The 14,067-nt window shown below is 36.8% G+C and overlaps 2 protein-coding genes across 2 annotated transcripts in view; both read left to right on the plus strand.

The window, feature by feature from the left end:
- LOC117325256 (glyoxalase domain-containing protein 5-like) overlaps positions 1-3,692 on the plus strand; it is a 12,534-nt gene extending 8,842 nt beyond the window's left edge. The window contains exon 4 of the mRNA XM_033881367.1: positions 3,312-3,692. Coding sequence (XP_033737258.1) covers positions 3,312-3,440 — 129 coding nt within the window. The 3' untranslated portion in view covers positions 3,441-3,692. The remainder of the gene's footprint in view (positions 1-3,311) is intronic.
- Positions 3,693-8,282: 4,590 nt separating this feature from the next.
- On the plus strand, positions 8,283-13,029 carry LOC117325257 (probable alpha-ketoglutarate-dependent hypophosphite dioxygenase). Its single transcript, XM_033881368.1, has 4 exons — positions 8,283-8,708; positions 11,800-12,016; positions 12,180-12,268; positions 12,405-13,029. The coding sequence occupies exons 1-4, from the start codon at positions 8,591-8,593 to the stop codon at positions 12,764-12,766; spliced, it is 786 nt and encodes a 261-aa protein (XP_033737259.1). The 5' UTR covers positions 8,283-8,590; the 3' UTR covers positions 12,767-13,029.
- Positions 13,030-14,067: the final 1,038 nt, after the last annotated feature.

A 14,067-nucleotide genomic window follows, 5' to 3' on the forward strand; every position in this document is an offset into this window, starting at 1 on the left:
ATTTCATCAGTAATCTGTAGGACAGACACCAAGGAATATTTCATCAGTAATCTGTAGGACAGACACCAGGGGACATTTCATCAGTAGTCTGTAGGACAGAGACCAGGGAACATTTCATCAGTAATCTGTAGGACAGAGTCAGACACCAGGGGAACATTTCATCAGTAATCTGTAGGACAGAGACCAGTGAACATTTTATCAGTAATCTGTAGGACAGAGACCAGTGAACATTTTATCAGTATATACATCGAAAACACCTCAGAGAGCGAAAGTGAACAAGTGTTCTAACGACTCCTGCGAGAAGCTAGTTAATGACCAAAAACATGTTTTAACTATTCAAAGTCGTGTTGTTGATAGAAGACACACATACATGTACAATGTTTATATCGAAACATCAATCATTTTTCGACGTACCATAATGTCACCACATATAAACAGATCAGACCACTCATTTCATAATCTAACTCATTTTTCCAGTTATTTATTTATTTAGTTATTTAACGGGTTTTACATCCGCTATTACGGCCTTAATTGCAGCCTTTCAGCTGACGAGAATGCACTTTCCAGACATTTCGCTGCTAAAAAAAGTTTGAAAAGTGAATCTACCGGAAACTTTTTTTCAGCACGAGGAATTACCGTGTCCCGCGAGATCTCGTCAGCTCACATGACCACGGTCATTACAAAGATTATCGTATAATGGCTATTTTACTATGGCAAGGGAGGGCACAATTCTTGAGTGGTTGAATTCCGCCAATTTACAAATTCATGTTTTTCCCATTGCTTTTACCAGAATTTACATCCCAAACACCAGTACGACAATGGAATCCCATATTGCAAGAATATCAAATATATCCTCCACGATTCTTTAGTTAAAATCCACATAATTACACTTTTTCTTCACATCTGAAAACATTCCGCCTATTTGACGCGAAGTCTTCCCGAAAGATAGAGTAGTTCCACACGGAAGATTATGTGGCTTTCAATAACATGTGTAAGTTAATATGATGAAATTACACTTTCCAATTTGTGTAAGATGTTTTGAAAGTTAGAATCCATTTACTTCAACTTATCGCTGAACAATCGATTATGTGAAATCCTTCAATAATGCTTATTTACCTGTACATATATGTAATATTCGGTGCGAAACCACTTTTCAGAATTTGAGAAAAAGTGTGATATTTGGATTTTAACTGCATATCAGTGGAGGATTTGTGTGATGTTCTTGTTTCTTTGTCATGCTGGCGTTTGGGGTGTTAATTCGGATGAACCTAAATAGAGAACCTTTGCATTTCTTTGTCACATGTTATACGTACAGAGTCATACGACAGTAACATGCCTTTGTGGTTCGCTAGTATCTTAATGCCAATATTTACCTACAGTTGTACTTGACATAGATAGTGTGTAGTCCGTATTCTAGCTGCAACAGATGGGTCACTGTGTACACCTTGAATATTTAACTGTCTTCTTGTTAAAACATTTTAAATGTTTTTATCGTTTCATCATTATACGTAATCATGTCAACGAGATTTAATTTGTTCGTCCCTCAGATTAATGATTGCGTTGTCACATGACTCGCCGGGACACAACATACCGCGTCCTCATCACCGCCATATTGCTGTTAGTGTAGATATGGAGAAACAGGTTATATAGTACTCTACATTCAAATGTTGAAGCCGGTCGATATTATCTCATATTTCTGGCACTTAACAGCTATTACTTTAAATATCAATTTTACAGAATCCATGTGCTCAGAAGTCTCTGCGACTAGCCAGCGGTTTTTCTGTCAACCGACTTGACCACTTCGTCATCACAGTCAAGGATGTACAGAAGACTTGTGATTTCTACTCCCGAGTTCTGGGTATGGAGGTGTCGACCTTCAAGGTAAGTGTTTGTGGTATTTAGTTGTTGTGTACCTTATTGAATAGTAGTTATGGGTATGGAGGTGACGACCTTCAAGGTTTGTAGTTGTGAGTATGGAGGTGACGACCTTCAAGGTTAGTAGTTGAGGGTTTGGAGGCGACGACCTTCAAGGTTTGTAGTTGTGGGTATGGAGGTGTCGACCTTCAAGGTTAGTAGTTGTGGGTATGGAGGTGTCGACCTTCAAGGTTAGTAGTTATGGGGTATGGAGGTGTCGACCTTCGAGGTAAGTAGTTGTTGATATGGAGGTGTCGACCTACAAGGTTAGTAGTTGTGGGTATGGATGTGTTGACCTTCAAGTTTGGTAAATGTTGGTATGGACGTTTATATTTCAGGGTGGGAGAAAAGCTTTAAATTTCGGTCAACAGAAGATTAATATTCACGAACATAAGAAGGAGTTCGAACCGAAGGCCCATGTTCCAACTCCAGGATCAGCAGATGTCTGCTTCATTACACAGGAAACGTTGGACAGCGTCATACAGCACCTCAAGGTCAGTTACCTAGGATCTGTTGTCTGGATCTGATTGTTATTTCATACTTCTTCAACCTGAATAAAACACAATTTCCTAAAGGGCACGTGGGCTGAAAGAAAATATAAAATGGACAGATCTGAATGGCCATGCTTCTGCACTAATATTTACCCTTCGCTCATATTTACGCTTTTTATGTACATTTTACACTCACAACCTCAACCTTGAGATAATAGCTGTTCTCACTCAATATCCATTCAACTTCTCTGTCCAGAATTCCTGGTACCCACTATATATCTGCAAAGTGCTGTCTTTCCTACAGTCACTATCCAAAGTTGTCGTTCTTTATATCAATTTGGCACTTACATTTAACCAGAGTTGACGTTACGTTGGAGTTGTTGGTTATACCGACTTTACACTTACATTAGAGTTGTTAGTTATACCGACTTTACACTTACATTAGAGTTGTCGGTTATACCGACTTTACACTTACATTAGAGTTGTTAGTTATACCGACTTTACACTTACATTAGAGTTGTTGGTTATACCGACTTTACACTTACATTAGAGTTGTTGGTTATACAGACTTTACACTTACATTAGAGTTGTTAGTTATACAGACTTTATACTTACATTAGAGTTGTTAGTTATACAGACTTTACACTTACATTAGAGTTGTTGGTTATACCGACTTTACACTTACATTAGAGTTGTTGGTTATACAGACTTTACACTTAGAGTTGTTGGTTATACAGACTTTACACTTACATTAGAGATGTTGACTATACCCACTTTACTTACATCTACCCTTAGTCGTTCCTTATACACGTGTCCTGATCGCGATATACTTTCAGATGCGTAGATGTTTGATGTATTATTGTCCATTTTAACAGTTATACTTCACGATGTGACCTTCCTTTACAGAATTGTGAAGTACCTGTATTGGAGGGACCAGTAGACAGAACCGGAGCTGTCGGTCCTATCCGGTCGGTATATTTCAGAGATCCGGATAACAATCTCATAGAAGTGTCCAACTATCTGAAGGAGTCCTGACCCTCGTCTCCAGTTGTAACCTTTCAGATCAGCCAGTTGTTACATTGGACTGAGTCACTGTACATAAAACATACGTTATACGCGTTTATGTTTATAGTTTAGGAATGCACATTACTGTTCTCTAAGACCAACAGTTCTTTTCCGTAAAAACACCTTAGTTAAGGAAATCTGAAATATTTTGGTATTTCAAAAATATTTATGGCAGATAATTACCTTTTAAAAAGACTCATTAAAAGTCTAGTTTATACTATACAAGCTTGCGTTGAGTATTTATATAAGTGCCATTACTGCCTTCTTTTTTTTTTTATCTTTTTCCACAGATTGATATTTGTTAGGAATAAGTCTTTGATGAATCCTGACTAGGAAGATATTTCCTACTCTCGGAACGTTAATCTAAAAAGAGTGAACTGTCAAATATTGCATGGCTTTTCCTGATCAGAAGACAAATGTTCTATGAATATCTAATATGCAGGAATAGTTTGGTAAATAGGATTGTCTTGACGAGACCAAACTGGAATGGTTAGATTTTGACGAGACCAAACTGGAATGGTTAGATTTTGACGAGACCAAACTGGAATGGTTAGATTTTGACGAGACCAAACTGGAATGGTTAGATTTTGCCTTTTTTTTTTCCCCCGGGAATTCGCCTTCGGTAAAGAGTTGAAATTAGACTAAACGCATTTACAAAATTTTACCATTTATGTGAAAAACTGATTCGATAATCCACATTTTTTTTTAATATCTAATTTCCCGTTATTTTTGGTTCTCTTCTGATTTTATAAATTATCCTATTCCATTTGAATATACAGAGAGTGAGTAATTGCATATACAGGCAACCCAGTTACCACTCTCTCAGCTTCCAGTTAAAACAAATGAAATTTAGATAAATCAAAATTTTCACGCAGGCACATGTACCATCATAGGTAGAATGAAACATATATTTTACTTCGAACTTTCCTGTTCACTAGAAATTTTAATTGTCAAACATAGTGATAAGGCATTTATTATTTTTGAAGCTCTTTTGTAAGTACCGGTATTTCTACATTTATCTCCTCATTAAGCAATTGCATTAGAAGCTACCCCTAAGTTCTTATGGTTATCAGAAAAAATGGAATGCTGTCGCCAAACTCCAGATCTTGATTTTTGTTAAATATATTAGAGATAAAGATCGGATTTATTGAACTTTGAAGTAACTAACCATTGGTTTGACCGTGTATTTTTAGATTGGATATCATGATTCATTACTCGTTCAATTTCGTTGCAAGAATTAGAACCAAATATCAGAGAAATATGAAAATCTAGATACGCGGATAAAATCTTCTGCCGTAATTGAATACATTTCCATACCTCATTCGTCATCCACGGCTTATCATCAGGTCTAGTATTAACATATTTATATACATACAGTAACCATAGATTAAATGTTTACATGCTCCTTCGATACTTCCCGATTCTATAAACATTTCATTTCATCGAAAAATTCCAATTTGGCTGTTTAGTTAATTAAAATGCAGTTGTTTATAGCATTATATTTCACATTTAAAACTTCTATATATACTAAGCATGCTTCATTATCATGGATATACCTATCTATAAAATGACGATTTGGTATGTTTCATCTGTTTGGAAAGAACGAGATGATTAAGAAGACTGCTATTATTGGTTATTCATGTGAGAGAATTTATAACATTTCTCAGTTTAAAACTGGTTAAAATGAACAGTTAGCATGTCTGCCTTTATGTCTAGCTGAAACCATAATGAAGCCATTATGAAATTCAATATCGAAATCTAAACGTCAAGTAGCTTTTATTAGAGACGAAACATACGCCAAGATTCCAACACAAGCAAAATTTCTATCGGCCCTTAAAGGGTCGCTGAAACCCTGTTATTCTGAATCAATGGTAAGTATATCATCGATGAAACTGGCTCCAAAATTACAGAATTTGCTATTGGGCGGAGTCATACGTAAGGGCCTAAAAGGAGTGGTGTGCAGAGGCCAATTATAGCCAAATTCATCTTGCACAACTTCAAAGTCGAACTGTTAAAAACAAGAAAGTACCAAAGAACATTGACAAGAAAAAAAAGAAGAAAAAAAAAGAAAAATCCATGCATGGTTTAAAAAAATCTTCATAAATAAAGGCTTAGCCACTGCTAGGACTGATAGAGCGCGAGAGAGTTCAGGAAGGATGGTAAATGTCTGGATATTTGGACAAGGGATGGGGTCCTATTTGTGAAGAAATCGGAAACAACAACCCATCGCATATATTCTGGAAAAGGACTTACAATTTGTCCACCAGAAGCTGTACCGCTAGAGCGATGAATGTGCCTTCTCCAATACACTATCAAGACTGAATTCTTAACCTAAATAGCAATCTCTTTTGAATCTTCCATCATAACACTAAGTTTCTGACTAGGCTGTGACATAACTAACGTAGAAGAACCCGACTGTGGTTGTCTTTGCTCCATACCCTGGATGAAATAACACAAAGACATAACATGTCCTATTTTCTTGCAGTAATTACAAACAGGACTAGAACGAAACCCTGCACTTGCCTTTTGATCTGGTTTAGAATCAGACTTGGCCTTACTTCATGATTATTATTAGTAGGGCCACTAAAGGTTGGGTCCCTAGGCTAATTAAATTGACCAGTACCTGTGGTATGGTTTTCTCTTGATAACTCGTTTTGAACAATGAGCCTTTGTAGATGAGAGCGTACGCATCAGCCCTTATAGCCGCTTCACTAAGTGACTCGACTTTTCTCTCACCTAAATAAGTTTTGATATTTCCATGAATACAACGTTTGAATTCTTCCATTAACAATAATTGCCTTAAGTTTGTCAAAATCTTTGTCAATTTCTTTTGAATCATACTACCTATTGAACAATTGTTCTTTCCGTCCAGCATTTTTATATGAGATTGTTCATTTTTCGAATTTCGTTTCTGGCTATCAGCCTCAGGTACAAGATCATAAGCCTATAAAATAGCTTTCTCTACTTCCTGATAGTCTGCAATTCCTTTCAATGACAAAGAAAATAGATGTATCTGGCTTTACCTATCAAACACTTTTTAGTTACATTGTTAGCTTAAGTTAAGGCCATTTCCTACTATTCGCAATTTTCTCAAAATGCATGAAATATTTGTCAACTTCTTTTTCCTGAAAGGGGGGAGCTAAGGAAACATTTCTATTAATATCAAAACCTCTGTTATCCTCTGAAAAAAACCGGACATTGGGTTAATCAATCTACCTTCAGCTAGCTCTAATTATTTCAATTTAAGTTGAATTTTCTGTTTCTCTTGTTCTAATTGTCTATCCCTCAATTTCTTTCTCTCTACGTTTGTTTGTTTTTCTTCTCAATTTTCGTTCTTTTTCTATTTCTTTTTCTCTTGATACTCGCTTTATCTCCATTTTTACTATCTCAATTCCATCTCCAATTGTTTCATTTTCATTTCATGATCCAATTTTATTTGTTTAATTTGCCCTTCCTGACTGACTATTTCCTCTGTACTATCTAATGCACTAGAGCCAAGTTTCTTATTTTCAACAAAGTGTCTAATAATCAAATTTCTAATTTCAGCTTTTCTCGTTTGAGGTTTTACAGTTACTAAATGTTTTCCTAATTCTTCTAACATTCATAAGAACATCTGTTCACCCATTATTCCTTAATTAAAACTGTTCCATTGGAAAGTCACTGACTCAATGATGTAAAGTCTAATGTTTAAGGGTATGATTACTGAGCAACACCACATAAATATATGTATTCTTACAGACATCAGACTCCCTTATACGTGACACTTAAAACATCTACCAGTATTAAATCAGTTTATTGATGTATGTTCTGGGTAAGTCAAATTTGGATAAGTCAACTAACATTTCCGATATTTGGTAGACAATATAACTTTTGGAGATCATTTCGTTGATACAAGGGATGTATCGCTGTCGATGAAAACAGAATCTAATAAAAACAATAACCTTCCATTACAGTACCGTAGACATTACATGTACCGGTACACACATATCAGTTGCTGTTAATCTTTACAAATACGATTCGATAATAAACATAAAACAAAAATAAAATGAAAAACATGTCAAAAACATCCAATAAGCCATCAGCAATTCGTTGTGTAGACATTATCAGGATTTTTTTGTGATTTTTAGGTGCTTGACGTCCTCGTGACAACCAGGATCATATATCAGGAAGTAAGCCTACCGTCTAAGTTACTAGTATCAATCAATACCAACACTGGGGTGGATAGGTCGGTAATCAATGTATGACAGCATACTGTATACCCCACCTTTATTCAGACTTCATTAATATTGAATAGCTCTGTAGTTATGAGTTTATCTCCTGCTCTGTAGATAGGGTGTAAGAATTGTACTTGCTGCTTCCATTACATGATCGTCAGAGGCGACTAAGTTTGGCATCTTATATTTTCTCCTCTTTCTAGCAATTTTGTTCTTCTTTAATTTCCCCTGACATTTCCTCACTGCTGAGTGGCTTCGGCAGTATGCTTCAGTGAGGTAGCACTATAAAGTCGGCATCGGCTCTGTATATCGCAGCCTCCCTAAACATACACATGCACTACACACATGCGTTTCGCACACAGGGAGACCGTCTGTAAATGATCCTAACCGTTACACGGTACAGATGGTACCTCAGGTCTGATACCCACACAACAACATGGTACCAGGAAGTTGGTCTATCTTGTAATTATGTACTTGATATACCTGACATAGCACACCTTACACACAATAACGTGGATACCCCTCTATTCCGAGAAGGTGGTCGTTTTTGTGCGGCCTCTGTATTCCAATCATTTTTACATTGCTTAATCTTAGTATTGAAATGTGTGGTCGGTACTCTGGTGCTTGTGGTGATATCTAGACTGTATTGTTAGCTTTTTAGTAATAACAGTATGAAGTGTACCCATTAATCAATCACATCACGTGCGCTGAATTCCAAGTTAATCTTGTCTTTACCTTGACGTATTCTATGGTCCCGTATCAACAGCATACTGTCACGTGATATCTACAACTTCTGTTATAAATACAGAATGTACTGCGCGAGAACCAGACTACTGGGGACAGACATTAAAAGCATACTTCCAAGTTAGACAATTAAACCCAAGAGAAGTTTTGTTATCAAGAAGAATGGAAAATATAGCTGACTTTTATTCTAAGAAAGGCTACTTTTCTGGAATCACTGTTTTGTCAGCAGAAGAGGTGAAAAAGTTACAGACACACTTTGGCCAACTCGAGGAAAACGCAGGTAATATATTTTTTCTATACAAAAATACGTATAGTGTTATCATTACGCAGAATAAATAATGACTTAAAAACCGAATAATACTATTGATGGTATGTAAAAATAATATATATTTTTAAACATTGAATATTTTTGTTTACTTTCATATATAGTCAGTGCTCGAAAAGCGTAACTAAACAATATATAACAGAACAACAATAGTTATAAAATATAATACATAGCAGTGTTATTAATCACCGCTCACAGACTTGGGACTTAATTATCAATTGAACCAAAGCACAGTTGAAGTCAACTATCAATTGCGCTTTTATTGTTTCATAGCAAATCAACCTAATGTAACACACAGTTCTTCAGGGCGTTACAATGTATCTCTACGAATGTTCTATTGTATCGTTGTTAACTGAGGAGAGCTGGTCTTGTTCCTTGTTTATTGATAGGCATTAGAACTGAGGAGAGCTGGTCTTGTTCCTTGTTTATTGATACTCAATAGAACTGAGGAGAGCTGGTCTTGTTCCTTGTTTATTTATACTCGTTAGAACTGAGGAGAGCTGGTCTTGTTCCTTGTTTATTGATACTCATTATAACTGAGGAGAGCTGGTCTTGTTCCTTGTTTATTTATACTCATTGGAACTGAGGAGAGCTGGTCATGTTCCTTGTTTATTGATACTCATTAGAACTGAGGAGAGCTGGTCTTGTTCCTTGTTTATTGATAGTCATTAGAACTGAGGAGAGCTGGTCTTGTTCCTTGTTTATTTATACTCATTAGAACTGAGGAGAGCTGGTCTTGTTCCTTGTTTATTTATACTCATTGGAACTGAGGAGAGCTGGTCTTGTTCCTTGTTTATTTATACTCATTAGAACTGAGGAGAGCTGGTCATGTCCCTAGTTTATTTATAGTCATTAGAACTGAGGAGAGCTGGTCTTGTTCCTTGTTTATTGATAGTCATTAGAACTGAGGAGAGCTGGTCTTGTTCCTTGTTTATTTATACTCATTGGAACTGAGGAGGGCTGGTCTTGTTCCTTGTTTATTTATAGTCATTAGAACTGAGGAGGGCTGGTCTTGTTCCTTGTTTATTTATAGTCATTAGAACTGAGGAGAGCTGGTCTTGTTCCTTGTTTATTGATAGGCATTAGAACTGAGGAGAGCTGGTCTTGTTCCTTGTTTATTGATACTCAATAGAACTGAGGAGAGCTGGTCTTGTTCCTTGTTTATTTATACTCGTTAGAACTGAGGAGAGCTGGTCTTGTTCCTTGTTTATTGATACTCATTATAACTGAGGAGAGCTGGTCTTGTTCCTTGTTTATTTATACTCATTGGAACTGAGGAGAGCTGGTCATGTTCCTTGTTTATTGATACTCATTAGAACTGAGGAGAGCTGGTCTTGTCCCTTGTTTATTGATAGTCATTAGAACTGAGGAGGGCTGGTCTTGTTCCTTGTTTATTTATACTCATTGGAACTGAGGAGGGCTGGTCTTGTCCCTTGTTTATTGATACTCATTAGAACTGAGGAGAGCTGGTCTTGTTCCTTGTTTATTGATACTCATTGGAACTGAGGAGGGCTGGTCTTGTCCCTTGTTTATTGATAGTCATTGGAACTGAGGAGAGCTGGTCATGTTCCTTGTTTATTGATACTCATTAGAACTGAGGAGAGCTGGTCTTGTTCCTTGTTTATTTATACTCATTAGAACTGAGGAGGGCTGGTCTTGTTCCTTGTTTATTTATACTCATTGGAACTGAGGAGGGCTGGTCATGTTCCTTGTTTATTGATAGTCATTAGAACTGAGGAGAGCTGGTCTTGTTCCTTGTTTATTGATACTCATTAGAACTGAGGAGAGCTGGTCTTGTTCCTTGTTTATTGATACTCATTAGAACTGAGGAGAGCTGGTCTTGTTCCTTGTTTATTTATACTCATTAGAACTGAGGAGAGCTGGTCTTGTTCCTTGTTTATTTATACTCATTGGAACTGAGGAGAGCTGGTCTTGTTCCTTGTTTATTTATACTCATTAGAACTGAGGAGAGCTGGTCTTGTTCCTTGTTTATTTATACTCATTGGAACTGAGGAGAGCTGGTCTTGTTCCTTGTTTATTTATAGTCATTAGAACTGAGGAGGAGCTGGTCTTGTTCCTTGTTTATTTATAGTCATTAGAACTGAGGAGAGCTGGTCTTGTTCCTTGTTTATTTATACTCATTAGAACTGAGGAGAGCTGGTCTTGTTCCTTGTTTATTTATAGTCATTAGAACTGAGGAGAGCTGGTCATGTTCCTTGTTTATTGATACTCATTAGAACTGAGGAGAGCTGGTCTTGTCCCTTGTTTATTGATACTCATTGGAACTGAGGAGGGCTGGTCTTGTTCCTTGTTTATTGATACTCATTAGAACTGAGGAGGGCTGGTCTTGTTCCTTGTTTATTTATACTCATTAGAACTGAGAAGGGCTGGTCTTGTTCCTTGTTTATTGATAGTCATTGGAACTGAGGAGAGCTGGTCATGTTCCTTGTTTATTTATACTCATTAGAACTGAGGAGGGCTGGTCTTGTTCCTTGTTTATTGATACTCATTAGAACTGAGGAGAGCTGGTCTTGTCCCTTGTTTATTGATAGTCATTAGAACTGAGGAGAGCTGGTCTTGTTCCTTGTTTATTTATACTCATTGGAACTGAGGAGAGCTGGTCTTGTTCCTTGTTTATTTATACTCATTAGAACTGAGGAGAGCTGGTCTTGTTACTTGTTTATTGATAGTCATTGGAACTGAGGAGAGCTGGTCTTGTTCCTTGTTTATTGATACTCATTAGAACTGAGGAGAGCTGGTCATGTTCCTTGTTTATTGATAGTCATTAGAACTGAGGAGGGCTGGTCTTGTCCCTTGTTTATTTATACTCATTAGAACTGAGGAGAGCTGGTCTTGTCCCTTGGTTATTCATAGTCATTGGAACCGAGGAGAGCTGGTCTTTCATAGTCATTGAAACGGGGAGAGGCCAGTTTCAACTGCACAGTACAAGTTAAGACAAGATTGAGTACATATGTTTAACAAAAATTTAGTGACCATTTGGAAGAATGTGTACTGTTATGTTAGGTTGGTCTCTATTTATTTACAGGTAAGGAAGGCGCTCAGTACTCTCTTCACAATGTTCATCTTAAACACTCATGGGTGATGGAAATCGCATCACATCAAAATATACTTCTCCATGTCCGCCAGATCCTCGGCCAGAACATCATACTTCTCGACTCACGGTTCATCTGTAAATACCCGGAAACAGAATTAGCCCGGCCGGATGGGGCCAAGCCCTTTGTCGCATGGCACCAGGATATCAGGTATATGCTCTAAATATCAAATAATTTCCGCAACTTTTTTTTTTTGGAACGATTTCGGGATTATTAGACAAAATGTCTATTGACGTGCTTTGTAAGGAAATTTTAATTAACAAATAATATAAATATCAATGATAATGAATAACTACAAAATTTATGTTTCCAGATACTGGGGTGTGGACGGTGAGGTGGTCACTGCTTGGCTCGCGGTGGATGATGCTGACACGGAGAACGGATGCATGTGCGTTATACCTGGTATGGCCCGATATATTTTTGTAACATAAATCATTATGTACTCTAAATTTTTAAGTTTATACACATTTGAAGAAAAACAAGTTTTCGTTAAATGAAAAACTAATTTGTTCCTATCTTCGGGTTTTGTAATTATCAGGAACACACACTATGGGGATACTTGAACACAAGGTTGCCGAGGAAAAAGGAAATTTGTTGTCATCGAACCAGTCTATACCGATTCACCTATTGGACGTTACGAAGTCTACCCCGTGTCCGGTCAATGCCGGACAAATGTCGCTGCATTCCGGCCTCCTTGTACACGGAAGCGATCCCAACAAATCTAATCGGAGGCGATGTGGCTTCGTCATCAGATACGTATCTACGGAGGCGAAGCCAATTAAAGATCCTAACAGACCAAGATCTTTCCCAGCAACCGTCGTAGTAAGTGGTGCTGATGAACACAAACATTTTGAGGACCATAGCCCTGATTGGTTCTCCATTCAGCCTTTGACCGTCTAGAATGGTTACGACTTTAAACAGTTGTAAATCAACTGTACATTGTGATACATTATGCTGAACAATATTTATAAAAACTAGAAATAAATCATTGCAGAAAAAATCGGATACTCTGTTGTCAATTTAAGAATTACACAATGTATCTACATTATATGTTAATCGCGATCAACGTTAACAATGTCAAAGCAGCATAATTTACATTTCGTACTAATTATATGCTAAATCAAGGTTAATTTGTTGCCAATATGTTGATCATCCATTGTTGGTTTCGTTATTATCTCCATTTGTGTGTATTCTATCTACAGATATCTCCATTAGTATGTATTCTGTCTACAGATATCTGCATTTGTGTGTATTCTGTTTACATATATCTCCATGTGTTTGAATTCTGTCTACATATATCTCCATTTGTGTGTACTCTGTCTACAGATATCTTCATTTGTGTGTATACTGTCTACAGATATCTCTATTTGTGTGTATTCTGGCCACAGATATCTTCATTTGTGGGTAGTCTGGCCATATATATCTCCATTTGTGTGTATTCTGTCTACATATATCTCCATTTGTGTCTATTCTGGTCACAGACATCTCCATTTGTGTGTATTCTGGTCACAGACATCTCCATTTGTGTGTATTCTGGCCACAGACATCTCCATTTGTGTGTATTCTGTCTACATATATCTCCATTTGTGTGTATTCTGGCCAGATATATCTCCATTTGTGTGTATTCTGTCTACAGACATCTCCATTTGTGTGTATTCTGGCCAGATATATCTCCATTTGTGTGTATTCTGTCTACATATATCTCCATTTGTATGTATTCTGTCTACAAATATATCCATTTGTGTGTATTCTGTCTACAGATATCTCCATGTGTTTGAATTCTGTCTACATATATCTCCATTTGTGTGTACTCTGTCTACAGATATCTTCATTTGTGTGTATACTGTCTACAGATATCTCCATTTGTGTGTACTCTGTCTACAGATATCTTCATTTGTGTGTATACTGTCTACAGATATCTCCATTTGTGTCTATTCTGGTCACATATATCTTTATTTGTGTGTATACTGTCCAACTCAGAGTTTAATTCTATGTCCAATATCAACAGTTATAATACAATATTATAATAAGATATGATGTCAAACTGTGGCTGTATCCAAATAAAGAAGAATGATGGCAAACTTGTTATCAAACTTGTGAATTATTAAAGAAAACAGATTTAACACTGATGTGAACTTTTAAATGACTCTTCCTAAAATATGAGTCCTCCATCAGTTACATTATAAAAACTTCCGACGAAA

Source organism: Pecten maximus, chromosome 4, assembly GCF_902652985.1.
Source record: "Pecten maximus chromosome 4, xPecMax1.1, whole genome shotgun sequence".
Classification (NCBI taxonomy): domain Eukaryota; kingdom Metazoa; phylum Mollusca; class Bivalvia; order Pectinida; family Pectinidae; genus Pecten; species Pecten maximus.

Excerpts from the sequence above, each read along its gene's own strand:
- LOC117325257 (XM_033881368.1), top strand. The coding sequence starts at position 8,591 with ATGGAAAATATAGCTGACTTTTATTCTAAGAAAGGCTACTTTTCTGGA. Across the intron at positions 8,709-11,799 it reads CCAACTCGAGGAAAACGCAG|GTAAGGAAGGCGCTCAGTAC; the intron begins GTAATATATTTT and ends ATTTATTTACAG. Across the intron at positions 12,017-12,179 it reads GCATGGCACCAGGATATCAG|ATACTGGGGTGTGGACGGTG; the intron begins GTATATGCTCTA and ends TTATGTTTCCAG.